We start from the raw sequence: 26,035 nt of genomic DNA on the forward strand, positions 1-26,035 counted from the left end.
GCAGCCAATGGCATCGCCAGCACGAACCGATCACCAGCCTGTTATCTGTCCTACCGCTCCAGAGGACTGCGAACCATTCCATTAGGCTGAGCATTTCTTCCAGCCATGTACGCTACACCCCTTTCCGCGTCATTACATTCCCGATATCCCATTAGATTTTTGCGTACACCTCCATCCACTACATCTTCTTCTCGTCGTGCCCGCGCTCCGCCGCCTCGACGTGCACGACCTCGCGCTCGATGCCGCGCTCGATGACGTCGTCGTCGTCCCCGTTCTGATCATCCTCCTGCGGGAGGATCAAGTTGAGGAGCACCGCGATCAGGCCTGCAATCAGGACTGCACGCAGCGAGGACGGCTCAGCGAGGCGGCGTAGGAGGATGGAGACGAGAGACTCACAAGGCGTGCTGATCACGATCGTGATGCTGTCGAGGAAGCCCTGCAGGCCCTTGTTGTTCGTGCGCACGCCCGCGAAGAGGTACGTGAGGAAGTCGGCCACGAGGATGTCCCCGAGCCCGAAGGAGAGCGCCGCGGCGAGCACGAAGCGGTCCCGCCGCGTGAAGCGGTTGTACGCGAGCACGCGCACCCCCGAGACCGCGACGGACGCGAACAGGAACGTCGTCACGCCGCCGAGGACGGGGTTCGGGACTGCATACGCGCGGTGGTCAGTAGGATGCGTGGGTGGAGCGGTGAGGGGACGTACTCGCGAGGAAGACGCCGGAGATCTTGCCGAGGACGCCGAAGAGGATGAGGAAGAAGCAGCACCACCGCCCGCGTTCCTGTTTGCGCAGCGCGTGACGGCGATGACGCCGTTGTTCTGCGCGAAGAGCGAGAGCGGCGCGACGGTGAACAGCGCGGACATGAACCCGCCGAGGCCGTCGCTCTGTGCGCGGCGGTCAGTGAGTGTGCGGGAGTTGCGAAGCGAGACGGGACGCACCAGGACACCGCCTTGGATCCGAGAGTCGAACTCCTCGCCGTCGACGGCGACACGGGATACTCTGCAGAGGCCGTCACGTCTCCAATCGCCTCCATAGCCACGGAGACTGATGAGAGGTCAGCACACGCGCTGCAAAAGCCATAGAACACTCACTGTACACCGCCAGCATGGGCAGAATCGCGGGCGGGTACACCCGGATCCTGAACGTCTTCACCCACAAGAACGTGATCCCAGGCGCGGATGTGATCGAGGAGCCGTCGATGTAGCCCGTGGCGCCGGCGACGATGCAGCCAATGGCGAGGCCGACGATGATGGAGATGTTCTTGAGGAAGGGCGAGCCGAAGAGCTCGGTGAGGATGATCGAGACGAACGAGAGGAAGCCGAGGCCGATCATCTCGGGGCTGCCCCACCTGTAGCGCGATCCGTCAGTACGAGTAAGGGGATGCGGCGGAGGGTACGCACAGAGCGGGCCGGGGCGCGGAGTTGGACGGGCAGTAGACGTAGTCGCCGGTGGTGGGGCGGCCCTCGCAGTTGGAGCCGCCGCCCCAGTTGGGGATGCCGGAGGAGCCGATGAGGGACGCGCCGATGAGGAGGATGACGGTGCCGGTGACCATAGGGGGGAAGATGCGCTTGAGGGTGCGCGGGGGGACGAAGGCCATGAATATCTCGAGGAAGGAGCAGATGAGCGAGGTGCCTGTGAGAGACGGTCAGATGGGGTGAGAGAACGTCGTGGGACAGACGCACCGAGGATGTAACCGTAGGCGTCGGGGCAGGCGAGACGCGTTACGGTGCCGTCAGCGGCAGTGGTGGTGGGGCATGTGCCGTCGGCGTACATATTGTCGAACACCTGTGGGACGTGAGAAGACAGGAGAGACGAGGAGAGGGTAGCGACGTACGGAGGAAGCGGTGCTGAGGGTGGAAAAGCTGGTACCGACGACGGAGAGGAGACCGGTGCCGAGGTAGAAGTTGCGCCAGAGGTGGATGCGCGACATCTGGACGAGACTGAGGATGCCTGTGCGTGGGGTGAGGACGATGTGTAGTTGGATGGATGGATAGACTGACCACATCCGATGAGACTTGCGGAGATCATGTACGCGCTGGTCTCGCCGTCGAGACTGAGGCTGCTGGCGAAGATGATGGGCGGGGTGATGAGGCCGGCCAACATGGCGAGAGCGTGCTGCAAGCCTGTGGTCATGGCCACCAGGATGGGGAGCTCGCTCTCGAGGGCGTAGAAGGGCGGGCCGACTTGTCTCTTCTTTCCCTTGAAGCGACCGGGGAGGGAGAAGGGGAGAGTGGGCAAGCAGAGCCAGGCGTAGTCGTAGTCGCCGAGCCAGCCATGGCGGGTGGTGACCCTGTCGTAGATGTGGGACGCGCTCGCACGGAAGGCTGCACGCCTGCCAGAAGTCGCGGTGGTGGGCTCTGGCGGGGCTACGGGGGTAGGCTGGTGCTTGATGACGGAGTCACGCGAGGTCGAGTGGGAGGACATGGCGGGCAGCGACGCGTCCTGAGCAGCGAAGATCAGGATGCGGGGAGAAGACAGGCGACGAAAGGCGGATAATAAACGGGCGCGGATGTCGAGGCATGCCTGGGGGGAGACGGGTGGCAGATAACACGCGGCACCGACGCCCCTCGCCCTCGTCTTATCGCCCCCAGTCACGTGGCCCTGCCCCGCCCGCCCACCGCACTGCCCGCCCACGACCAACGGTGCGCCCGCTCGACCGCGACACTCGCCGCAGACACGCGCGACGAGTGTGTTGGGTTCGTGGGTCGTGAAGTGGGAGGTGTGGGTGCGTGTTGTGCGGAGAAGACGACGCTCGATCAGGCACCGACTGTTCCTTCTCCCGCCCCGCCCTCCGCACCTCAGATAGCACTTTCTATTTCCCTGCCTCCCTCGTCACCCACCCCAATCGGACCCGCGACTCAGGCCTCTCTCTGAACCGATTCTCAGACGCTCGGATCTCGGAGAGCGTCTCTGTACCGTGCCAGTAAGCTAAACCAACTATCCACTGCTCGTGGGCGTTTACTTTGCACATTTCGAGTCGGCGAACAGAAATGCGACGGCTAGTCGCTCGCCACTCACGCTTGAATCATCCAGAACCGGTCGCTAGACTAGGTCACCTAGCCCGTGGCACAATTTGAAAGTGTACTGCTTGCACTCCAGGTACTAAGATGAAATTCTACGTTCAGTTACATCGCGCGATCGATTGACGTCTTTGCTCACTCGTTGTAATGTGCAATGAACACTAGCCTGAGCATTTATACCACTGTCGGTAAGCCGACGCCACCATTCCATGCATGTCTCTTACACTCATTGCGGCGTAGTCTCTAATTTTGACACCAGCCTAGCGATATGCAGAGAATGTAGGTTGGAATAATCCCGTCATGCATCGTATTCAGTCCTCACCACTCTATGATAGGTTGTTGGTTTCTGTTTGTCGTCTGCGAGGTGGTCGGGCTGTTCATCCGGACACCTCAATGGCCTCCAGATGACAAGACTTATGTATTCCGTCTGGGTATAAAACTGACGGCTGCGTTTTTTCGCTAGGCTAGGAGCCCCTACCCTGCGGTACTTGTATGGCTTTCTCAGAATTTACCCGCGCCCTCGAAGGGAACATCATGCTATATCTCTGTGCTTCACGAGGCGCGCTCGTCTGTATATTATGTACGGTGATGATACTGGTTGTTGCCTTGTTCTACACGAACCGATCTCGTCTGCGTCTGCCCCCTGGACCTCGGCGGATCCCATTTCTTGGAAATATACAGCAGCTCCCGGCGACCTATCAAGAACGCGCCTTCGCAGAGTGGGGCAAACGGTTTGGTGCGTTGCCAGATTGTACTCTGAAAGACATAGTACTCATTCCGACTGCAGGGGAAGTCGTATATGCGCAATTCTTCAATACACCCGTGATAATTCTCAGCCGTGCGGAGACCGCGCACGCGCTCCTCAGCAAGCGAGGCGCGAAGTACTCAGGACGGCCGCGGTTTACGTACATGAACGAAATGTAAGATGATCTTCATGTCCATGACTGTTTCGAGGGCTTACAGACCCTTGCTGCACAGAGTCGGGTGGAACAACGTCATCCTGATGTCGCACACGGAGCAATGGAGGCGCCACCGCCGGTGGATGCAGTCGCGCTCCTCGCGCGCGACGCGCTCACCTCCTACGAACCTCTCCAGCGTCAGGAGATACAGAAGCTACTTCGCGACCTCATTCGCGACCCTGGGGACGCGTTGGCCCATGTCAAGAGGTCCGTCACAACCATCTGACACTCCATGGCGCGAATGACGACTGACATCCGTATTGGTGTCTGGTACTAGGTACACTGCAGCGCTGATGCTCGGTATCGGGTACGGCTACTCTCCATCCTCCTTGGACGACGCGTACATCAGGACGTCTGAACAGGCGATCCGCCTCGTCCTCGGCGGAGGCGGGCCGGGCTCGGCCTCGTCGACTTCTTTCCGCTCGTACGTCCTACTCATGAACTACGGTCTGAACCTGTTGACGAGCGCTGCTTCTGCATAGTGCGGCATCTACCTGCGTGGATGCCAGGCATGGAGTTCAAGCGCAGGGGCATACGTGCGCGGGGGATGGTCAGAGATATGGAACGCATCCCGCTGAGCGCGTGAAGCGCGACGTGGTGCGTTCTGTCATCTGCATGGCGCAAGCCGACTCGCGCGGTGTGCTGTTGATGCTGATGTGCGACAGGCTGCGGAACGGCTACGCCGTGCGTCGCGACAGCACTGCTGGAGGAAGCAATGAAGGGCGGAACCTCAGTGAAGCCGACGAGAAAGAATATCGATGGCATTGGGGATCTTATACGTCGGTGAGGCTTTTCTGCTTTCCTCACACAAGCTCTACATCTGCGTCGCTCTAGCCGGGACGATACTGTATGACGATCATTCCTGCGGTGAACCGACATGCATTGATATAGCCTCTGTAGACGTCAGCGATACTCGCCGGGTTCCTTCTCGCGATGATCCTACATCCCGAAGTCCTACAAAAGGTGCAGACAGAGATCGACAGCGTGGTCGGGAAGAGCGCCTCCCAAGCCTAGAGATCGAACGGCGCTGCCATATCTCGAGGCGGTCCTGACGGAAGTATATCGGTACGTCTAGCTTTCGCCCAGAACAAACTGTAGCTCAACGCTCTGTTCGAACAGATGGGTGGCCCCACACCGCTCGGTGAGACAGTCTGAGACGCGTGATCCGTGGCGTAACGATAACGGATGGTTGTACAGGCACACCCCACCAGCTCACTGAATCGGACGAGTATGCTGGATATGATATGCCCAAAGGGTCTATTGTGATTGGAAACATATGGTATGTACCGACCTTGTTCTCGTGTCTTGGACTGGCGTGATCTGTGTATTGTATTTACTAGGGCTATGTCGCGTGATGAAGATCTCTACCCGGATCCCGACAGGTTTGATCCGGAGAGATTCCTGAACATCTGTGCAGAAACAGCAGAGACGAGGGACCCACGCAACTTCGTGTTTGGATTCGGCAGACGGTGCGTGCCTCGTAGAGTCCTCCGTGTCACAGATATTGATTCATGACTCGGAGGAATAGCATCTGTCCCGGACGAGTGCTCGCAGACTCCAGCATCTTCCACGCGGCATCCAATCTCGCCGCCGTCTTCGATATTCGACAGGCGTCGGGACCAGACGGGAAACCGATTCCAGTGGCGGTCGTGTTCACGTCTGGGACAGTGAGGTGAGCATGTTGCAACCGGTATCAAATCGGATGCGATTGACCTCTCTGACCTTCGACCCAGAACCGTTTACATGCACACTCTCCCCAAGATCGAGCAAGAGGGCGGATCTCATTCTAACGGCAGGAGTCACAGGCAGAGTACAGTTATGAGCGAGCACAAGAACGACAGTCCCTAATTCGCACCACACCATCGCTAGCTTCTCCCTCTTGAAGATCTTTGTATTTTGTTTTGGCGGCCAGCCGATTGTAGTTCGATAAATCGAACAACTGGTATGCAGCCCGAGGGAACACCATGCGCCGAGTAACATTAAACCACATCACCGCGATGTAGCATTCGTACTGTTCCCGTCGCCCTACCGTCTCATGGACGCCGAGTTGTCAATCCGAGTAGTATGCTGCCATCGTGGGCGAGAAGCTACCCATACGCGACGTGAGTACGCACCTATATACGCCCATCTACGTTCTGACGTGTACTGCAGTAGGATGAAGCCGCCGTGATTTGCCAACCGGACAACGATCCGCTCACACCAAGGTCTCGCGATCACTCACAATAGGTCGTGTACAGTCTGTCTTCCTGCGGAGCCGGCTTGCCCACTGGCCCATCGGGACGCACGACGGTAGCTCCCTGTTCAGGTGAGTAGGAGCATGGATGATTTATAGTTGATCGCACTCTATGTCTTGAGGATGAGTGAGACATTCAAAGTCTTGCTGTATTAGTAACCGTCCGAGCATTCCGTTTCAAATTTGCCTATTCAGCAGTAGACTCGACACAAACCCCGCATGTGGACGTGAGAGGGAAGGGTCTTGGATCGAGTCCTTACACAGCAGAGCGTTGCACTCGGAATGCTAACGACGAGATTAGGATACACTTGAAGACGTAGTGTGAAACCTGCGAGGGCACCCACCACTGCCACTGTTGTCATATACATAGTCGTGGATTGCGCGACCGACCATACAGTGGCCACACCTGCCCCGCGCAAGGATGATGCCGCCGGCTGAACAACTGTTGAAGAACATCAGATTCCGAGGCAGGCCAGCGATCGATCCACTCCGCATAATCATACTCGCGTGTGCCGTCCGCCACCTCCTGGAACGTGAACCTCTCATCACTACCCAACTCTCGACGAACTCCTCCTCAGGCTCCTGTCTTGCGCGTGGCCTGATTAAGCCACGGACAGCACAACCAGGCCCGCGCCCCGAGATACACCAAAGGTACTGATACTGTGAGAAAACGGTTGAGCCGTGCCCCAGCGCAGAGATAAGCCCTCTTGTACGTTCTTACCAGATATCGCATCCTACAGACAGCCTGGCAAAGCGGAAAACCCGGACGCTGCAGTCCAGACCGGAAGCAGTCCCCCGCTGCGAAGATAACGGCCTGCGTTCAGGCTTCAGTCACATAGACTTGTCGTAGTCTGGCACGTCGGTCTCAGGCGGCGGGACTCGTCGAACCTCGGATCGCGCGGAGGGTTTGTAGTTGCCAACGACGACCTGGTGCGTGACAGCGGCGGCCCGGCGTTTAATACATAGTAGGTGCTAGGATCGCACGCAGGAGCGCTGCGAACGAGCCAAGTCTGGCGGCTGATAACGAACACCGTGGTCATACGCGCTGCAAGGATGTTATGATCAACACCCCGGGCGCCCTGCTCCTCTCCTGGCCAACAGCCCCATTTGGTACCCGTCAAATATGTGGCCCATCGCTACACGAACTTCCTCGGGTCGCCTTTCGCCTCGTCGCCTTCTGCGCTCACTGCCCGCCGGCGACACTTCCTCCCGACGTCCCGCCCGCCATGTCGACCGAGTCTACAAAGAGCGAGAAGAGGTCCGCCGCGACCGCCATGGCCGTCCCGGTCGACTCTCACACTGACCACCACACCCCGGCCTCTCCGAGCTCCGCCATGCGGACGACGAGCTCCTCGCCAAACTCGGCTACAAGTCCGAGTTCAAGCGCGAGTTCTCGGTGAGCCACTTCTGCGCGACTGTGCTCTGCGACGGTATGCTGAGAAGGACCCATACGCAGTTGATCGAGACGATTGCGTTTGCCTTCTCAATCATGGGCGTCATCGCGTCTGTCTCCTCCACGTTCTCCTTCCCTCTAGAGTCCGGTGTGTACCAGCGGTTTCGTTCGTGCGACGTCTAACGGGCAGAATCGTAGGCGGGCACGTAGGGATGGTATTTGGGTGGCTCATTCCCTCGCTCTTCGTCATGACCGTCGCTGCCTCGATGGCCGAGCTCGCCTCTTCCATGCCGTACGTCTCGTCCGATCGCGTCTTCTCCCTCCTCCCCGAAGCCGCCCACACTCAATTGAATCCACCATGCTTCTAGGACGAGCGCCGGGCTGTACTACTTCTCCGCGAAGCTGGCGCCCCCAAAGTATTCTGCGCTTGCGAGCTGGATCACCGGCTGGGCGAACATCACCGGCCAAGTGACGCTCGTCTGTTCCATTGACTTCACCTGGTACGCCCGACGCACCACTTCCGTCTGTCGTCTCCCAGAGCTAACGGTGGCGCAACAGCGCGCAGATGATTACGAGCGCGCTCGCGGTCGGGTCCGACGGTGCGATCGTCCTCGGCACAGGCCGACCTACGGCATCCTCCTCGCCATCCTCTTCGTCCACGGCGTGGTGTGCTCCGCCGCGACGAACGTCCTCGCCCGGCTCAACCTATTCTATGTCATTGTCAATGGCGAGTGGTATGTCTTCTGCCCCGCAAGAGCATTGATCCTAGTGTGAGGCGCGCCTCTAGTCGGGACGAGCGTCGCGGCGATCATCGCATTACTCGTGTGCTCCGGCGACAATAAGGTGTCGACCAAGGATGCTTTCACGATGTACGAGAACAACACCGGGTGGTCGAACAGTGTGTCGTGTCAGATAGACGCACGGCGTTCGAGCTGATGTTTTGCAGGCGGATGGGCATTCCTGCTCGCGTTCACCGCACCGATGTGGACACTAACCGGATGTAGTGACTCACGCAGCTGAACGTTCAACGATCACTGAATCCCGTACCAGATGACTCGGCGGCCCATATTGCAGAGGAGACCGCCGGCGCAGCTCGTGCAGCGCCAATAGCGATCTTCGTCGGGTCGGTGCGACGCCTCTCTCGGCTGGATCATCTACATCGCCGCCTCCTTCGCGACGACCTCCGTCTCCGATCTCCTCAGCACGACCCTCCCGCTGCCGATGGCCCAGCTCTTCCTCAACGTGCTCGGCAAGCACGGCATGCTGGCTATTGGAGCTTCATCATCGTCGTCCAGTTCGTCACCGGCGCCGCGCAGGGCGTCGACGCGAGCCGCGTCGTGTTCGCGTTCGCAAGGGATAACGCGCTGCCCGGGAGCAGGTGGTGGAAGATGATGAACGGCCACACCCAGACGCCTGTCAACGCGGTGTGGCTGGTCATGGTCCTCGCCGGAATCTGTGGCCTCCTGGGCTTCTCAGAGACGGCGCTGTCGTCGCTGGCTGGGTGCGTCGTCCGAAGCGTTCGCTGACACGTACTGAACGCCGGGCTGCAGCGCGTCCGTGATAGGTTTGTACACCTCGTACGTCACCCCCATCTTCCTGCGCATCACGTCTGGCAGGAATCGGCTCGTCCCCGGGCCATTCTCGCTCGGCAAGTGGTACTTGCCCATCGGTGCCATTGCGTGCTCGTGGGTCGCGTTCATCGTCATCCTTCTCCTCTTCCCGCCTGAATCGAACCCTACGGCGACAGCATGAGTACGTGCATCTACGGCGAGCGTCGCAGCGATACTGACGCCTTGCTTGTCCAGACTACGCCGTCGTTATCATTATGGCTGTCTTCATCTTCGCTAGCATCTCCTGGATCGTTTCTGCGCGCAAGTGGTTCAAGGGCCCGGTGACGACAGTGGAGCAGAGTACAACATTGACGTACGACGAGAAACAACAGCAGATCCAAGACTCGATGTGACGATAGCACAACCATAGACTAGTTGTGTCCATAACATAAATTTCATTAGAATGCATAAAACTTCAAATCATGGACGGTGCCTAACAATTGCCACCTTGCACGAAGCGATACCGCTCGAAACCAATGTCGCGAATGATCAAGAGCACGACAACGAGCTAGACATACTGCCTGCAAGAATATTGCCGAGATGTAGCAAGAATAAACGCGCACTTCGGGTCTGAGGTGTGCGGGATGGGTGGTTCGACGGGAGGAAGAGGGCGAAGCAGAGGAGGTGGACACGGTGGGGAGTGAATGGCGGATGTCGGACACTATACTCACTTGTCAGCGAAGCCGAAATCTGATAGGTCGTAGTACTACGGTAGTAGGTGGCACCTGTTGATGTACGGTCGAGGCTCATGCAAACAACTTAAAAGTGCGATCAGCGTACAACATCTTGAGCTCTTCGTGTACGGACGGTTCATTCCCTCCGACGCCGGCTTTCATTGAAGTGATCTGACTGGATGATTGTATGACACCCGGTGCTGGCGACGTGGACTGGCAGCTATGGCTCCACTCGCACGTCAATCCGAATCGTGGATCGGTTCACATTGATAAGTGTATCGTCAGGAGGCCCAATATTACTCAGCATATGGTGTTCCCTGCATGCCAGTTGTCCAATTTACCGGACTACGACCGGCTGACCGCCCAAAAAATACGGGAGGAAGAGGCTGGCGATCGTGTGACTCGAGTTATTAGGGACTATCGCTCTTGTACTCGCTCACGACTGTTCTTTGCCTGAGATTCCTGCCCCTAATATGAGATCGTCCTCTTGCTCGATCTCGGTGAGATTCTGCATGTAAACGGTTCTGGGTGCCTTTGTCGAAGGTCAGCGAGGACAATCACTCCCGAGTTGTGCAACATGCTCACCTCACTGCGCCAGACGTGAACGCGACCGCCACTGGAATCGGTTTCCCGTCTGGTCCCGACGCCTGTCGAATATTGAAGACGGCGGCGAGATTGGATGCCGCATGGAAGATGCTCGAGTCTGCGAGCACTCGTCCGGGACACATGCTATTCCTCAGAATCAGCATCTGTGACACGGAGGACTCTACGAGGCGCGCACCGTCTGCCGAATCCGAACACGAAGTTGCGTGGGTCCCTCGTCTCTGCTGTTTCCGCGCTGACATTCAGAATCTGTCGGGTCGAATCTGTCGGGATCCGGGTAGAATCTTCATCACGCGACATAGCCCTAGTGAACAATACACAGATCACGCCATCTAAGACATGAGAGCAGAACGGTCGATACATACCATACGTTTCCAATCACGACAGACCCTTTGGGCATATCATATCCAGCATACTCGTCTGATTCAGTGAGCAGTGGGGTGTGCCTGTACAACCATCCGTCATCATTAAGCCACAGATCACGCAGACTGTCTCACCAAGCGGTGCAGGGGCCACCCATCTATTCGAAGTCAGCTAGAGCTGATGATTGCTCTGGAGTAAAGGCTAGACGTACCGATACACTTCCGTCAGGACCGCCTCGAGATATGGCAGCGCCGTTCGATCTCTAGGCTCTGGGAGGCGCTCTTCTCCGACCACGCTGTCGATCTCTGTTTGCACCTTTTGTAGGACTTCGGATGCAGGATCATCGCGAGAAGGAACCCAGCGAGTATCGCTGACGTCTACAGAGGCTATCTCAACGCATGACAGTTCACCGCAGGAACGCAGGACTGGTCGACGTACAGTATCCGTCCCGGCTAGAGGAGTCAGACGTAGAGGAAGCACTTGGTTCGCATCTTCTGAGAGAAGCCAGCAAAGTCCTCACCGGCGTATAGGATCCCCAATACCATGGATATTTCTTTCTCGTCGGCTTCACTGAGCATTCCGCCCTTGATTACTTCCTCTAGCAGTGTTGTCGCGACGCACGGCGTAGCCGTTCCCGCAGTCTATCGCACATCAGGATCAACAGCACACTGCGCGAGTTGGCTTGCGCCGTGAGGATGATAGCAACGCACCATGTTGCGCTTCACGCGCTCTAGCGGGATGCGTTCCATATCTCTGATCATCCCCTCGCACGTATGCCCCTACGCTTAAACTCCATACCTGGCATCCACGCAGGTAGATGCCGCACTATGCAGAAGCATCGTCAACAGGCTCAGACCGTAGTTCATGAAGTAGGACATACGAGCAGGAAAGAAGTCAACGAGAGCGAGCCCGGCCCGCCTCCGCCGAGGAGGCGGATCGCCTGTTCAGACGTCCTGATGTACTCGTCGTCCAAGGAGACGGAGAGTAGCCGTACCCGATACCGAGCATCAGCGCTGCAGTGTACCTAGTACCGGACACCGATGCGAACATCAGCCACTCGTCATTCACGCCATGGAGAGTGTCAGACGGTTTAGACAGACCTCTTGACATGGGCCAACACGTCCCCAGGATCGCGGATGAGGTCGTGAAGTAGCTTCTGTATCTCCTGACGCTGAAGAGGTTCGTAGGAGTGAGTGCGTGCGCGCGAGGAGCACTGACTGCATCCATCGGCGGTGGCGCATCCATTGCTCCGTGTACGACATCAGGAGGACGTTGGTCCACCCGACTCTGTGCAGCAAGGTCTTTAGCCTCGGAACAGTCACGGGCATGAAGATCATCTTGCATTCCCTGATGTACGTAAACTGCGGTCGTCCTGAGTACTTCGCGCCTCGCTTGTGAGCAGCGCAGCGCGGTCTCCGCACGCCGAGAATATCACAGGTGTATTGAAGAATTGCGCATACACACGTCCCTGATCAGTCGAATGAGTACTATGTCTTCGTGTACAATCTGGCAATGCACCAAACCGTTTGCCCCACTCGGCGAAGGTGCGTTCTTGGTAGGTCGCCGGAAGCTGTTGTATGTTCCAAGAATGGATCCGTCGCGGTCCAGGGGGCAGACCAGACGAGACCGGTTCGGTAGAACAAGGCAACAGCTAGTACATCACGTGCATAGTATGCAGATGAACGAGGTTGCCCCCTGAAGCACAGAGATTAGCTGGTATTCTTTAAGGGCGTGGACGAATTCTGAGAAAGCCATACGAGTGCCGCGGGCAGGGGCTATGCTTAGCGAAGAAGCGATGTGGCCCGTTGAGTTCATACTCCGGGGGCATTATAGCTCTTGTCTGGAGGCCATTGAAGGATTCGAATGAATAGTCCGGCCACCTCGCAGACGACAAAAGAACCAACACCTATCATAGGATGGGAGGACTGATAGATGCATAAGGTGAACCTCCATTCTCTGCACACCGCTAGGCTGGTGTCGAGTCACGGATGTCAAACCGGAGACACGCAGCAATGAGTATAGAGACTTGGAGGCATGAAATGGTGGCGTCGGCTTACCGTGACAGTGCCGCGGATCCAGCGTAGATCCAAAGCTTCAGCTAGTCTCCATTGCACACTAGAACAAGTGAGCAAAGACGGAGTCAATCGATGGAACTGAACAGAGTTAGTACCTGAAATGCAAGCAGTAGACTTTCAAATTGTCTTATGCATTGTGCCACGTACCAAAAGGTTAGTCAGGCGACTTGGTCTAGCGACTCGTTCTGGAGAACTGAAACGTGAGTAGCGAGTGACTAGTCTGATTCGGAATGTCCATATTTGCTATGCAAACGCCCGTGAGCAGCGGGTACTATCGTTGTTGTGGCATACGTCCGTTGTAAGTATGGCCCGGTTTATCCTGAGGGCAGCGCGGCGACATATCAATAATGAGAATCGATTCAGAGACATACCTGAATCGCGCAGTGATTTGTTATTGTCGCCGTGTGTCCGAGGAGAAGAGTGCACGATGTTCAGAGTGAAAGCTTCGACCCAGGTTGCTAGGAATACATCATAACCTGAGGTCAATCCTACATATCTCATCTGACTTCCTCCTGTCAGTGGTTCCACGCACTGCTGCTTTAGGCCCGTACCGAAGATGAATAGACTACGGAGGCTCGCGCTTAGCTCTCAAGCGAGCGTCATTTTGGAGTCCGTCTGCATGCACAACACCTCGGGATGTCTATCGGTATGCGATTAGCTGTAACGAACTCGCGAAGAGACTATGATTACATCGCTATGCCGCTCCGGCAGCCCGATACCACCGTGCCACACCTTCCTCTCCTCCAGAGACAAATGCTCCGGCAGCGTTGTTTGCAGCCTGTCGTGGTCTCCATGACACACTCCATACTTCGCCCGTTTCCTGCGTGGTAGAAACTACAGCACGGGCAGCGAGGTCCCACACCTTGATCGACTTGTCAGCGGACCTACGAGCGACCACGTTAACATACACGAAGACATGGTCACAAAACGCACTCACCCTGACAACGCTAGGCGGCAGTCCGGCGAGATGTCTGCGCTAAGCACCCACGACGAATGGCCGGAGAACGTCGCGACTGCACCGGAGCCTGGCTTTCCAGACGGCGAGAGGCGAACGTCATGCAAAATGAGCCGCTTGTCTTCCGACGCGGAAATAAGGAGCTGTACCGAGGTGAGCGTCGAGACGACGACGGTCGAGTTGAACTCACGTTAGAGTCTGCGGACCACGCTAGCGATCGGACGGCCATCGCGTGGGTTGTGTATGTCGACGCGAGAGAGGATGAGGCGATGTCATAGAGGTAGATTTGGCCGGTCTCAGATGACATGGCGACGCGCTTTCCATCCGGGCTCTATGAGTAGCAGAGTCAAAATCGTACTGCATAGACTATGAGTGCCCGAGTGAATGGGTCCAGGGGTGCGCGTCCCCATCCGAAATGATAGTGCAGGGAGTCACCCACGTATTTGCAGAACATCCCGAATTTACTTCGTCCGTTGACGAGCGTATCGCGACGCTCGCCGAACGAGTCCCGGGCAGCCGAGTGTATCGTTACGTTGCCTGAGCCACCCGTAGACGCATACGTTTGTCCGTCAGGGCTCAGTGAGACTGACCATGCTGAGGCGGCGAACAGTCAGTATCCTTTCGAGCGTAAGGATACATACGAGTTCGCAGCCAACGGCAGCGAGGGGGACGGCTTGCGTAAATATGTACTCACATGGTTCGACCTGCTCCTCCCCGGATCGTACATAGCTCTCAAACCTCCCGTCTACCTCGCCGCTTTCCAAGTTCCACAGACAGGTGAGGCCTTCGAGACTGTTGTACAGAGCGCGCTTGCCCGCCGCATCGACGTCGAGGGATACGAGACCGTGTGTATGCGCCGGCTGCGCCCGTGAGACTTGCCCCGAGGCCGGATCCCATTGTTTGATAGTGCCGTCCGCCGAGGCAGTTAGAACTGCATCAGCCTGGGTCCACACGGTTCCCCAGATCGCATCCGAGTGAGCTGGAGGAGAGACCGCGTGAGCATGACCATCGCAAGACGCGGAATGGATCACTTGCGTTCGCTGCAGTCATGAGCGTGCAGGAACGCCAAGCTCTAGATATCAAGGTCAGCATAAAGGGCCACCATGGCTAGCTTTGGCTACCGTACCATCTTGTTCGTGTGCGTGCGTCGTACAGAACGGTTGCCGGCGTTGGCGAGAGGCGCGTCGAACCGCGCGCGACGCGTCGAGCGACGCCACCGGCAATGACCGGCGGACTTTGAACCACGGTATATGCGCGCGAGGACGGCAAACTCAATTTTTCCCTCACATCAACGAAAGCGGACGAAGACATCGACCTCATTCCCCCTATCCATCCAAGTATGTCTCCGTTCTCCTCGTCTCCCGGCCTCGCTCACGTCCCCGCAGAATCACGATGTCTGACGCTGGAGATGACATTCCCGTCGAGGAGGTGACCGTCGAGGCCGAGCCGGTGTCTGACGCTCCCAAGGGCAAGCTTTCCGTCGAGGACGCTCTTCAGGTGCGTGTCCCCGCGAGGTGCATTCAGACCCATTCACCGACCTGCCCGTGCAGCAAGTTCTGAAGAACGCGCTCAAGCACGACGGCCTCGCTCGCGGTCTCCGCGAGTGTGCCAAGGCTCTCGACAAGCGCCAGGCCCACCTCTGCGTGCTCGTCGAGACCTGCACGGAGGCTGAGTACATCAAGCTCATTGAGGCCCTCTGCGCGGAGCACAAGATCAACCTCATCAAGGTCGGTGACGCCAAGATCCTCGGTACCTGGGCCGGTCTCTGCAAGATCGACCGTGAAGGTAACCCGCGCAAGGTCGTCGGCTGCTCTTGCGTTGTCGTCAAGGACTACGGTACCGAGAGCGAGGGTCTCAACGTTCTTCTTGACTACTTCAAGAACCGGTAAAAGGTGAGTTCACATTCTTTGCCCCCCGACATCTCCAAGATGACACACAGACTCCCTCAACGGAGAACGTCGTTCATTGAGGAATCAGTCTATCCGGAATCATATCATTTTGTCTGACATTCTGTTGCATCGGCTCGTCGTAACGATACATACTGACGCGTCTTCTTCCTAGGTCATCGCCGCCCTTGTTGTAGCCGTAGCTTTCTTGTACTCTGGTAAAATGAAATGCACGCAGCACGACAGCGCTGTGAATTGTAATCGAGCGGATCCATCTGGTGTGCTACAAGAACGACATGCGTGTCTCAACCACCCCCTCGCCTCGCGCATCGCGTCCGCACATGCACCCAATGTCTTCGCAGCTCTCCACGAGGATGTAAACGAACGTCTCCGTCGCCTCGGAGCTGTCCGAGTGGATCAGCCGCGTCGCCTGGAGTGAACGGGCGATGTCGAGAAGGGAGAAGTGCAACTTTTGAATTTGGCCATTTTCTTCGCTCCTGGGCTGCCGGTGTCGTAGGTACATACATAAAGGTGTCGGCTGATGGATAACCGCAGGGAACCGGATTGGTCTTTGACTGACCGATGCGGTGTCGAAACCGTCCGCGCTCTTTGGTGTCCGCAGGGCTAAATGCGGGGCTCTCAGGGCGGAAAGGTGGCGGACTGCGACCTCAGGCGACCGTACAGGATCAGACCGCGGGTCGAGCGAGTTGACACCTAGCACAGGCGTGCCCGGGTACGAGAGCGACTATCCGCACGAGCTCGCAGGTGTGCTCGGTTTGCTGGGAAGATGTGTTAGTACTGGAAACCGCTCAAGCGTCGGGTCAATGAGGGTGAAGAAGATATCGAGTCCGTTTGTGTGCACGAGCAGGCGGCGCCCAAACTCTTGCATACGCCGGGTGCCTGCCGGTGCGAATTGATCCCAAATGACATCGCTCTTGACGAGACGCAATGTGGCGGCAGGACCAAGTCCTCCTTCGGCCTTAGGGACGAGACCGGTGATCTTCTGGACCGTCGAGGAGACGTCGAAGCCGAAGGGGAGAGCTTGAATATGGCGCGATGCTCGCGGAGTGCAGCTTCGAGTGGCTCCAGCGAGCGTGCGAGGGCACTTGCGTACCAGCTGAGTGGTTCTCGTGCTGGGGAAGATGGTTGCGCTCGCTAGTATACAGAGCCCACAATGGATCATGAGTGGGAAGACGAGCACCCTACCGGTGTAGTATGGGTAGGGGAAGAGGTCATCAGCGATGAAAGAAATGTCGATGACACCTGCACCGAAGACGGATGGAATGAGGTATGGGTCCGATCCCTTCTTGGCCTTGATAAAGAAGAAAGTCATGCCGAGGAACCCCATATGGCGGAGATGACGGCCGGGCCAGCCTCGATGTATTGTCCCGAGAATGCCTCCGTCTGCGTAACATGGCGAGCTAGATGCGCGGAGAGTATACCTAGACAAGACCAGCTATGCAACGTCAGAGCGAGGTTGCCTGAAAGGCGAGAGACTCACGCCCAGCCAATCGTGACACGGAGCGCGAAGAGCAACTCGCGCTCGAGAACGGAAATGAAAGGATCGGCGGGTGGGTCGAGGAATGCAGCTGAGCGTGATGTGAAAGCTGTAGACGACGCAAGACAAGATAGACGTACCAACTAGCAGTAGAATTGAAGTCTTGAGACGGAATGGTTGCGAGTTTGTGTACATGCATCGTATGGCGAGGACTCACCTGGCCTGTGGCGTCCTCGCCTGGGCTTAGAACCATGGAGACGACCGATATAAAAGCCATGACGAAAGTACGGATGATAGGTGTTATCTTCCGCCAGGAGAAGTTGGCTGGAATCCACGCGAGGTTGAGGTGGGATGTCGCGGGGAACGTGGTAGGCGCCAGAGACGCGCTCCTCCCGCCGCTAGTCACAGGCGCGTCGTGATCGGTCGAGCGCGCCCGCCTGGTTGACCGTCGCCCGTGTTTGCCCTCCTCGACCCGCCGCCCTCCCTCCGCCAGCCGCTACCACTGCTCACGCTCACGTCGGGCTTACTGACCTTCTGGCTACCTGAAGGGTTCGTCGTGTGCCTCACCTTGGCATCGACTACGTACTGGGGTACGTCACATATTCCTCTCGACTATCGCCCCGCGACCACTAGCACCATACAGCGAGGCTTCCCCTTGTTCTCGGACGGGTACATGAACATTGCCATTGCCTTTGAGCAGTCCGAGGAGTACGTCAATAGTACGCTCACCGTTTGGGTGTCACTATCATCCGCAGGAACACCGGTACGTGCTCGCCCGTACTCTGTCTCCGACGTGCTCATGTCCGTGTCATGCCCCAGTCCTTCACATATCCGTCTCCATGCGCTCGCCGAGGCGTCATGATTCTGCAGCGACTTGTAAGCATTTAGGCTTCCCGCCTGTCTTGAGCAAGATGCAGCACCGCGGGTGTATCTTCCGGTTACATTACCGCATGCCAACGATGTATCTACACACAAACGATGAAGTAACCGGACTCCGTGTCATTTCCTACCGGCTCGCGTTCCTACGCGTCGCGTCAATCCTCTTTCTGCTCGTGTCCAGTCCAACTTCGTGCTACGGCGTGCCATCCTGTCGCCGATTTGCCTTCCCTGTCGAATAGGCAATGGATAGCCAATATCGTCATGTATCTACTAAATAGCCGCATGCACAGGGACATGTGAAGACGCACAAGAGTTCTTTTGCACACGCTCTTGCGGCAACTTGGGATCCAGTCTCACTTCCGACTCAGAGTTGACTTCGTACGCAGACTCCGAGGCGGATGTGGACACAGAAGCATTCTGCCGAAACCTGCAGGCAGGAGGTGCGTACCGGTATGGCCATCATACGACGTAAGGCTTACATCACATTTCTCGGCCGTCGACTTCCCCGCATCACCTACCCTGCTGGGTTGCCGAACAATGTCCTCGAGAGAGCAACACCGACGTGCCGCTCTCCTCATCAAAATTGTAAAGAGTGCTTGCCGCACCTGAGATCAGCTCTTCGCCGTAAATCTATGGCGGCCGGCCGCCTGTCGAGATCGTTCCCAACATGCTCACTCTTCCTCGTGCAGCTGCATGGTGCTGCGAAGACGCTTTGGACGTCACTCGATCACAAGTCCTCCGTCGAAGAGGTGAACGCGACAGATGTCAGACACTCTCGACCGGTATCAGCCATATCCCAAATCACCTGCGTCTGCTTCACCCGTGCCACGCTCGCGGCAGCTGCCGCGACACCTGCTTGCGCCTCCGGACTTCCTCGGTGTCTTGCTGGTTGTCAATCCAGTACGCTAGGCGGCAGCGTTGCCGAAGCGCACCTCGCGCCGCCCGGGACGTGCATGTCAGGGTTAGCGAGCGAATGTGTTGCCTCGCGGAGCGATTCCTTAGTGGCACGTCGAAGTCCGGTGGGCTGCTCGTACGTACAAAGGAGCGGCGGACGCCAGACACGCGGCGGCATATGGATTCGCACTGGTTCGACGCAAGAAGTGGATCTGCTACGGCGTGCCGGTGAAGTAGGGACGCAAGTACAAGATCGATAGCCTGGTCATGGCGCGGAGGAAGGGTCGGTGATGGTGGGCGGGCACTCCAAAGGCTTCAGCGGGCACGGCGTACTTCTCAGGAATGTGGAAGAACAATAACAATCGGTATGCGAGTGCAGGTCGCCTGTTCCCGTTGCTCGGCACCTCAACGGCGGAGGAGTAATTATGTCCTCCATGCCTCGGCCAGGCTGGCGGTTGGCAGTCTTCGTGCGTGTCCTGTTCCGTGATTGGTCCTCTGCAATCGTTTTGTTCGGCGGACAGTCTACATTTGGTCTCGGCGATGGCGTGTAGGCACGAGGAATACCCAGATGTATATCCTCTGGAGCTGGAATTGGCAGTCGGGTAACACCTTTCCCCGTCGCATTGACCGCAACGCAGTATCGGGGATCAGTTCGCACACTTACGTATGTCTCCGCACAGCGAGGCGACGTTTCTCGGTTCCGGAACACGAGGAGGCTCACGGACTTGCCTGCTACGAAATCGGTCGCATCGTGAGTGAGTGGCGACGAGTGTCCACCGCCAGTAGAGAGTAATAGCGCGGCGGTAAATATCTGGCATCTGGCAGTTCGGATGGGACGAAGCGCGTGAACGCAGTTCGGTTCTGGTCTGTCGCAATTCATACTGAAGACAGGCTAGCGGTTTAGAGGTCCATAGAAGGGTGCGACACGAAGGTGAGTTGTGTCTAGCGACTTCGAGCAAGGATCGGGTTGATTTACGCACAGAGGTGTTGTAGGGGACTCAGACGGGGCGGTCGAGTTCGGTGGTCGGGGTTCCTACGGCAGCACCGCAGAGTACCACAGTACCACTGTGTACATCTCGTACAGCTGTTGACGCAGGACTCAAGTCACAGGCGCTGTGGTAAGGTGACCAGTCGTGCTCATTTTACATCATGTCTGACGGGCACATCATTGCCGCCCTTCATCTTACATAAAGATAATCACTGACTGACAGGACCCTCGCCGGTTCTTCAGTTGACTCTCAGACATAACATACATGTCACTGCGGCAAGTTGAGTTAATCGTGTATCTCGTTAAGACTGAATACATTTATAGTTGAGTTGGACACTTTTCCGCAGAGGTCTGCGCAGTTCTCGCCCAATAGAGATCATCCCAGCTCAGCGGAAGGCCGATCATTTCACGTCAAGATTGGGACATGGTCTGCGCACAGAAGTATCACAACGACGACCCCGCTAAGTCCCCAGAACCCTGTTCCAGTCGAAGTCCACCTCGAGGACGGACGAGCAACAACGGCCTTTGAGCCGGCTGTTCTCCGCACGGCATGCCTCAAGAACAGCAGCCTCTGTAGGTGACTCCTGTGGTACAGGAGATCTCGATTGTGAGTGTCACGGTATTTACCTCACTTCTAGTTATTCAAACACTCTTTTGCGAGCTCCACGCCCCCCAAAAGAGCGGTTACAGCCGGCGAGAATGGCCCTCGAATACTTCCTTGGACGTCTTACATGCCGCGCAGATACGTGTACGTATGTACACGGACGCGCATTACGGCGCTGAAAAGCGACAACAGGTAGCCTCGTGGATTCTTCGCGCAGCTCTAGAAGATGGCCTTACGACACTTCACCATACCAAGTCGAGTACAAGACGACACCGGGAGGTGCGATGGTTTTGCAGGACTAGCAACTTGAAAGCGATAGTACACATACACGGTCCTCCGTCCATCATGCCGAAGACACCGACGTTGCGCCCTACGCCGTCCCCTCGGTTTCACCCCTACTCGCGACAATTGCAGCGTGCTTGGAGACGCGAAGTGGGTCGTTACTCGGCTTCTATGTCTTGTCTACGCTAATGTAATGTACTGTGTGCGCATGGTAGGTGCGATTCCGCGAGACTGTATCAGGGTACCCATCGTGGCTACTCGATATGATTTTGCATATTCTCAACGGTGAGTATCCTGTCTCACGTTGATGAGTTACTGAACTCAAATGGCTCTTTGCCTGTCAAAGGTCACTACAACTAGCGCGATATGTAGAAGCATTGCTCCCTCCGCTTCGACAACCTTTCGGTGCTTGGTACACATACAACCAGTGTTTCGAGTTTGTCTGCATTTCTGTGTCAATCTTTGCTTTCGTGCTGCTATCATGCTGTCTAGTTACTCGTGCCGTGCCTGTACATCTTAAATTCAATGGGAAAGTTGTGGAGTTGACGCAGTTTGTCATTCGTCATAATATACCCTAGCGCTCTCGTCGAGATGACCTGCCTAACTACACAGGACCGTTACCTGAAGCCTCAACGATTTTTCCACCTTGGTGCATGCTCGTACTAGTAGACAATTCGACAGCGCGACGTCTCGTCTAGCCCGCTCAGGCGACTGTCCAAACATGACTTGTCTCAGCCATTCAGTACTCCTGCCAGCCCCCCGCTCAATTCGTCGTCTCATCTCTCTGTGACGGGTGGGACGTCTTCGTCGTGTACATGGGCTTGCTTAGCTTCGAGCGCCGAGTTGGCGGCTGCGAGACAGTTAGCGGGCGTGCGGTGATCTCGCACGACTCGTAAGTTGTCTCGTAGGCTGCTCACTTGTGTGGTTTTGGGAGCCGCCGAGTAGCCGCAGACCGGTGAACGAGGAGACGGGGACGCGTCGGACGAGGACGAGGAAGCGGGGTAGCTACTGTGCGTGCAGAAGCATCGCACAGCCGTGTCTTCGTCTCAGAGGCCGCTCGCGCGAAGGGTCTCGCAAGTCGAACGGCCGGGACTTGAGTCGGGCGAAGACGGGAGCGTCGGCATGTCGGACAAGAGCGGACGCGCGGAGCTTAGGCGTGAAGGGACAAATGGTGAGGGTGAAGGTTCAAGAGTGCAAGGCGGAGACAGGGACAGGTCGGACGAGGGCGGATGCATTGTGTGTGGACGAGGAGGGATGGATGGTTAGGGCTGACGGACGGGCGCACTCACCAGAGTCCTCTCGACTCATATCTCCCCTTGATCGACCTGCCTGCTTGACATGATTGGCCGCCCCCCGCCAGATACATCGAGACCTTTCGTCCTAGCGAAGGGCGTAGCGACCTCTGCGCATGTCTCGATGCGCACCGGTGTGGAAGGTTCGGCGAGCTCGTGGGCACCCAGTGCACGACTCCGTTGGTCTTCATGCTGAAAGCTGGGGGCTACGGACGAGCTACGAGGCGTGTGGCGATCTCGCGCAGCCTCGCATTCGGATTGCGGGCCGCCAGCTTGAGAAGATCCGAGGGCCAACGAGTGGCTAGGTGGAGCGTCAGACGACAGGGTATGTTGCACTTCATTCCTCCGTATGATCGACGAGGCCTGAACAACGCTCCGGGGGCGTGCCGGCGGTGGCTTGACTTCATGAGTTGAGCAGACGGCTGCAGAGTGATTACTGGGCGTGCAGCGTTCTCGCACAGCCCCGCATTCGTCCTGCAAGTCAGCCGGGCAGGTCGTTTTCGTGGGTGGCTGGATGGTGGAGGCGCGAAGTGGGCGGCAGAGACGTGGACTGTAGGCGAGGAGGGACAGATGAAAAGGTCTGATGGGCGGGAGCACTCACTAGAGTCCTCTCGACTCGTACTTCCTCCCCGCGAACCTCCCTGCTTAGCGAGCTCGCGTTGAGCTGCCCCCCACTTGATTGTTCTTGGTCGTTCGACCTAGCAGGGAGCGGGACAACCTCTGCGCTAGCTCCGACGCGTTCCGATTTTGTAATTTCAACGAGTTGGCGGAAACTCAGTGCGCGTGCGTCCTGGTTCTCGCGCAGAGCTGGTGGCTGCAGGTGGTTACGACTCGAGGCGTGCGACGATCTTGCACAGCCTCGTATTCGACTTGCAAGTGGCTTGTGCGAAGGAAACCGAGGTCCATCAGGGTGGTGAGGCGCGAAGAGGGCGAAGGAGGCGTGGGCGAGCGAAGCAGGGGGGGAGAGATACCAGACGAGGGCGAGGAACGCAGATGTGGAGATGACGGAGGTGTAGTGTGTGGGCCCCGAGGACATGGAGCATGGATGAGAAAGGTCGGATGGTGAGGGCTCCCCGTCTCACGTCCTCACATCCTGCGACCCCCCACTCGAGCCTTCGTGTCGACTTGTCCTTGCGACGGACAGAGCCAGAAGCTTTGACGCGATCGTCTCCACTTGGCAGAGCGCCCAGGTACGGACTTGCTCGTCCTCGTTCGTGGAACCGGCGGTTGCTGACGGTTACCGGGCGCGCAGCGGTCTCGCACAGTCCAGTGTTCATCCTCGAAGTTGCCCGGACGAGATATTCCGCGGGTGACTGAATGAGTGAGACACGACGAGGGACACCGGGAAGAGGCACGGAGTAAGCAGACGGGCCTCACGGTAGTTCTATGACGGTCGTTATCACGGAAAATTACATACTGATAAGTCGTACAGGAAATCGTACTTTTCGTCTGTAGTCGGCGCTTAACTTCGTACACTTCGTACTTAGATGTGCCGACTGTCGTACACATTGCCCTAGCTGAGGTAGAGTATAATTCTGCACTGCTCGGTCATAATCTGATATTCGACTCCCTACAGTGAATATGTAAACTCGTCCTTTAGAGATATACATTGGTACTTCAAACATGGAGCTTTGGTCAGCCTATTCATATGTGCGACCACATTTCCAGTGTTCGCCAATAGTGAATCCCTACTCGCGAATCTCGGTCTGTACGGATTCCCTGGACTATGCGAGGTGGGTCGCTTCTTTGGTTGGAGCTTCACTCACCTACTCCAACTCGCTGAGTCGTGGCTGATTGTATTCCCGACCTTCGCCAGCTCGCAAATCTTTCTCCTCGGTAATCTCAGTCTTTGCGCGTTTCAGGGACTGCACGATGCTGAAGTCTCTGTTCTCCTTAGAATCCTCGCATCAATTTCAGTGATCGAAGCCGAAGACCACTGTAGGTGAGGTCGGTACGAGGTGTGTGCTTATTTGTTCGTGATGCCTCGTGGGCTTACCTGCTGCCCCTATTACTAGAGGTCGCTGTCGTCGTCAGCCAACGAGTCGACTTAGGCTGCCCGCCTTCCCCTGCAACCTCGGATCGTCACACCTGGCCTAGTGTCCCCTCAGTCGTCGAGTTCCTCTCCATCTTACTCCCCTCTGAGCTCGTCCGAGTTGATAGCTTGTCGCCTCTCAAACAACCCTATCGGTGAGCTCTGCCCTCTCACAATGGATTAGCTGTGAGTTCCTGACACCGAAGTGCCTCCAGTCACCCACTGTTAATACTTGCCAAACCTCGTGAGTGCCTCGAACTTGTGCATCGTTTCCATACATGCCCCTGACCTCGGACTCTCTCAAGATTCATTGCTCGCAATATTCGCTGTCGCATACTATTCTCTCCATAATATCGGTGAGTGCCTTGCCAATCGTTCTGGATGCTTTGCTAATATCCTTAAAGGTCGTCTGGCCTCTTCATCGACTTGTGGGTTTTTCTCGTTCTTTGCTACCATCCGAGCTGACCCATCGCTTTACTAGAGTTCACTGTATACTTCAAGCTCCGAGTCTGGTTCTTCGTCGCTGCCCTGCAGCTATAGTTCATTTACGACACTTCAGATTCACAGTGAGTATCCATGCTCTCCCAATAGTCCTTCCTGTTGACAATACCTCTTAGCCTGCCATGGATAATCGCCCCCTTTCGCAATCCTCGCTCGACCCAGGCCTACTAGCTGGTTTCACACCTGCCCAGCTTGCACAGCTTCGCCGGGCTCTTGACTCGACTCCGCAGCATCGTCGCCAGGCCCTCAGGGTCCCACCATGTCGTCGTCAGCTCCCAACACTGGACAGCCTGATGCATCGCCTGCTGCTGCGAGTGCTGCACCTCCGATCACGCCGTATCACAGCCATCGAGCCACCTGTCGTCGTCGTCGCTGGCCCCACCTGAACCTCCGCAACTCGCATTTTCGGCTGCCCCTGCCCCCCTGTTTCCTTCTTATGGGTCTCAGCCAGCACCTTCGCTCGGCTTCCCAGGTGTTATGCAGGCTGCGATGCCACTTGCTGCCCCCTCGCCGACCCAGCCATTCGTCGGGTTCAATGCGACACAAGCACCAGGCACCTCGCAGCGAGTCAACATCGAGAGGCGAACATCAGCTGCTCGTAATGCAGCTGGTCCAAGTCGGCAGCCTCGTGGGGCGAGCTCGGCTCCCCGAGCGACCCGATCGCGACGCAGCCAGGCTCCGGTCGTCCCCCGGGGCATACACAAGGAGATAGGCCCATGCCTGACTGAAGCTGGTCAATTGCGGCTCGTCGCTCATGTATACCCTCCTTCTGTAAGCCTTTCAGTTGATCAATCGTGGCTTACTTTGCTGAATCGCTTGCTGTAGCTCGCTCCAGATGCCGAATCGATGGGTTACAAGTTCCCCCTTTTCCAGTTTCGCTACTCCACCATGCGAGACTACCTCAACTCCTTCGGCCTTGCGCGCACGTATGAGCCCCTTTCGAAACATCCATCGTCACTTTTGTTGAGGATATTATCGCCGATCTCAGGGCGTCACCTCTCGGCTACGATTTCGCCCAGGTACTCATTTCTCGCAGCATCGCCACGAACAGCTCGAGCTCAGCTTCTGTCGCTGCATAACAAGGGTACTCCCACCCAAGATGGACAGGCATGCTCCATCGCTACCCTGTTGCACCAGACATGACCATCGCCACCCTCGCGTCGTCTATGTTTGTCTTGTACTTCTGTAAGCTCGTCTCTGTATCCGGGATGGTGCACTTCATGTCTACTTCGGTATGTGTCCATTCCTTGCTCATTCGCTGCAGGCACATGTTTACTCCAACTTCATTATAGTGACCT

At 57.0% G+C, this 26,035-nt stretch overlaps 9 protein-coding genes across 9 annotated transcripts; 5 read left to right on the plus strand and 4 right to left on the minus strand.

Moving 5' to 3' along the window:
* Nucleotides 1–178: 178 nt before the first annotated feature.
* On the minus strand, nt 179–2,420 carry B0H18DRAFT_957412 (permease family-domain-containing protein; the record flags this gene model as incomplete). The annotated part of the gene is made up of 10 exons (XM_048042573.1): nt 179–324; nt 397–645; nt 701–776; nt 797–880; nt 935–1,023; nt 1,088–1,344; nt 1,397–1,628; nt 1,679–1,781; nt 1,831–1,946; nt 1,997–2,420. 10 exons carry the CDS (start codon nt 2,418–2,420, stop codon nt 179–181), a joined length of 1,776 nt encoding a protein of 591 aa, XP_047889768.1.
* A 1,184-nt stretch (nt 2,421–3,604) lies between these two features.
* B0H18DRAFT_1026913 (cytochrome P450) lies at nt 3,605–6,312 on the plus strand (the record flags this gene model as incomplete). The annotated part of the gene is made up of 15 exons (XM_048029844.1): nt 3,605–3,752; nt 3,804–3,936; nt 3,995–4,010; nt 4,043–4,182; nt 4,253–4,422; nt 4,458–4,525; nt 4,555–4,576; nt 4,641–4,754; nt 4,883–4,962; nt 4,985–5,044; nt 5,187–5,254; nt 5,316–5,444; nt 5,504–5,647; nt 5,709–6,077; nt 6,127–6,312. 14 exons carry the CDS (start codon nt 3,605–3,607, stop codon nt 5,821–5,823), a joined length of 1,407 nt encoding a protein of 468 aa, XP_047889769.1. The 3' UTR covers nt 5,824–6,077; nt 6,127–6,312.
* Nucleotides 6,313–7,434: 1,122 nt separating this feature from the next.
* B0H18DRAFT_1086590 (amino acid permease-domain-containing protein) lies at nt 7,435–9,648 on the plus strand (the record flags this gene model as incomplete). Its single annotated transcript, XM_048032060.1, has 14 exons — nt 7,435–7,494; nt 7,536–7,604; nt 7,665–7,744; nt 7,792–7,893; nt 7,970–8,101; nt 8,160–8,192; nt 8,222–8,328; nt 8,389–8,499; nt 8,548–8,601; nt 8,652–9,102; nt 9,152–9,286; nt 9,349–9,353; nt 9,407–9,511; nt 9,614–9,648. The coding sequence occupies 14 exons, from the start codon at nt 7,435–7,437 to the stop codon at nt 9,646–9,648; spliced, it is 1,479 nt and encodes a 492-aa protein (XP_047889770.1).
* A 647-nt stretch (nt 9,649–10,295) lies between these two features.
* B0H18DRAFT_1026941 (cytochrome P450) lies at nt 10,296–12,746 on the minus strand (the record flags this gene model as incomplete). Its single annotated transcript, XM_048029846.1, has 16 exons — nt 12,536–12,746; nt 12,469–12,502; nt 12,208–12,421; nt 12,066–12,136; nt 11,952–12,022; nt 11,831–11,875; nt 11,728–11,804; nt 11,623–11,676; nt 11,562–11,602; nt 11,394–11,492; nt 11,179–11,228; nt 11,063–11,146; nt 10,854–10,934; nt 10,667–10,792; nt 10,471–10,614; nt 10,296–10,371 (listed from the first exon to the last, which is right to left on the minus strand). Exons 1-16 carry the CDS (start codon nt 12,664–12,666, stop codon nt 10,296–10,298), a joined length of 1,398 nt encoding a protein of 465 aa, XP_047889771.1. The 5' UTR covers nt 12,667–12,746.
* A 745-nt stretch (nt 12,747–13,491) lies between these two features.
* On the minus strand, nt 13,492–15,048 carry B0H18DRAFT_1026951 (WD repeat-containing protein 61). Its single transcript, XM_048029847.1, has 8 exons — nt 15,008–15,048; nt 14,984–14,986; nt 14,917–14,953; nt 14,576–14,860; nt 14,321–14,475; nt 14,072–14,212; nt 13,864–14,024; nt 13,492–13,810 (listed from the first exon to the last, which is right to left on the minus strand). The coding sequence occupies exons 2-8, from the start codon at nt 14,984–14,986 to the stop codon at nt 13,621–13,623; spliced, it is 972 nt and encodes a 323-aa protein (XP_047889772.1). The 5' UTR covers nt 15,008–15,048; the 3' UTR covers nt 13,492–13,620.
* Nucleotides 15,010–16,038, plus strand: B0H18DRAFT_1026954 (40S ribosomal protein S12). The gene is given in 6 exon segments (XM_048029848.1): nt 15,010–15,069; nt 15,099–15,101; nt 15,116–15,218; nt 15,267–15,378; nt 15,432–15,773; nt 15,943–16,038. The coding sequence occupies 2 exon segments, from the start codon at nt 15,274–15,276 to the stop codon at nt 15,768–15,770; spliced, it is 444 nt and encodes a 147-aa protein (XP_047889773.1). The 5' UTR covers nt 15,010–15,069; nt 15,099–15,101; nt 15,116–15,218; nt 15,267–15,273; the 3' UTR covers nt 15,771–15,773; nt 15,943–16,038.
* A 363-nt stretch (nt 16,039–16,401) lies between these two features.
* B0H18DRAFT_626865 (uncharacterized protein) lies at nt 16,402–17,668 on the minus strand. The gene is made up of 2 exons (XM_048038841.1): nt 17,269–17,668; nt 16,402–17,223 (listed from the first exon to the last, which is right to left on the minus strand). The coding sequence occupies exons 1-2, from the start codon at nt 17,458–17,460 to the stop codon at nt 16,513–16,515; spliced, it is 903 nt and encodes a 300-aa protein (XP_047889774.1). The 5' UTR covers nt 17,461–17,668; the 3' UTR covers nt 16,402–16,512.
* A 2,941-nt stretch (nt 17,669–20,609) lies between these two features.
* Nucleotides 20,610–21,392, plus strand: B0H18DRAFT_626910 (uncharacterized protein). Its single transcript, XM_048038842.1, has 4 exons — nt 20,610–20,633; nt 20,688–21,062; nt 21,128–21,197; nt 21,259–21,392. The coding sequence occupies exons 2-4, from the start codon at nt 20,781–20,783 to the stop codon at nt 21,270–21,272; spliced, it is 366 nt and encodes a 121-aa protein (XP_047889775.1). The 5' UTR covers nt 20,610–20,633; nt 20,688–20,780; the 3' UTR covers nt 21,273–21,392.
* A 3,834-nt stretch (nt 21,393–25,226) lies between these two features.
* Nucleotides 25,227–25,816, plus strand: B0H18DRAFT_1122372 (uncharacterized protein; the record flags this gene model as incomplete). The annotated part of the gene is made up of 3 exons (XM_048034505.1): nt 25,227–25,508; nt 25,563–25,663; nt 25,726–25,816. The coding sequence occupies 3 exons, from the start codon at nt 25,227–25,229 to the stop codon at nt 25,814–25,816; spliced, it is 474 nt and encodes a 157-aa protein (XP_047889776.1).
* Nucleotides 25,817–26,035: the final 219 nt, after the last annotated feature.

Source organism: Fomitopsis serialis, assembly GCF_022376445.1.
Source record: "Fomitopsis serialis strain Sig1Antser10 chromosome Unknown B0H18scaffold_75, whole genome shotgun sequence".
Taxonomy (NCBI): Eukaryota; Fungi; Basidiomycota; class Agaricomycetes; order Polyporales; family Fomitopsidaceae; genus Fomitopsis; species Fomitopsis serialis.

Excerpts from the sequence above, each read along its gene's own strand:
- B0H18DRAFT_1026951 (XM_048029847.1), bottom strand. Across the intron at positions 14,213-14,320 it reads TCGGGATGTTCTGCAAATAC|AGCCCGGATGGAAAGCGCGT; the intron begins GTGGGTGACTCC and ends TGCTACTCATAG. Across the intron at positions 13,811-13,863 it reads TGCCGCCTAGCGTTGTCAGG|GTCCGCTGACAAGTCGATCA; the intron begins GTGAGTGCGTTT and ends GGTCGCTCGTAG.
- B0H18DRAFT_626910 (XM_048038842.1), top strand. The coding sequence starts at position 20,781 with ATGTACACGGACGCGCATTACGGCGCTGAAAAGCGACAACAGGTAGCC. Across the intron at positions 21,063-21,127 it reads AGCGTGCTTGGAGACGCGAA|GTGCGATTCCGCGAGACTGT; the intron begins GTGGGTCGTTAC and ends TGCGCATGGTAG.
- B0H18DRAFT_626865 (XM_048038841.1), bottom strand. The coding sequence starts at position 17,460 with ATGTACACAAACTCGCAACCATTCCGTCTCAAGACTTCAATTCTACTG. Across the intron at positions 17,224-17,268 it reads CGTGTCACGATTGGCTGGGC|CTGGTCTTGTCTAGGTATAC; the intron begins GTGAGTCTCTCG and ends GACGTTGCATAG.
- B0H18DRAFT_1026954 (XM_048029848.1), top strand. The coding sequence starts at position 15,274 with ATGTCTGACGCTGGAGATGACATTCCCGTCGAGGAGGTGACCGTCGAG. Across the intron at positions 15,379-15,431 it reads CCGTCGAGGACGCTCTTCAG|CAAGTTCTGAAGAACGCGCT; the intron begins GTGCGTGTCCCC and ends CTGCCCGTGCAG.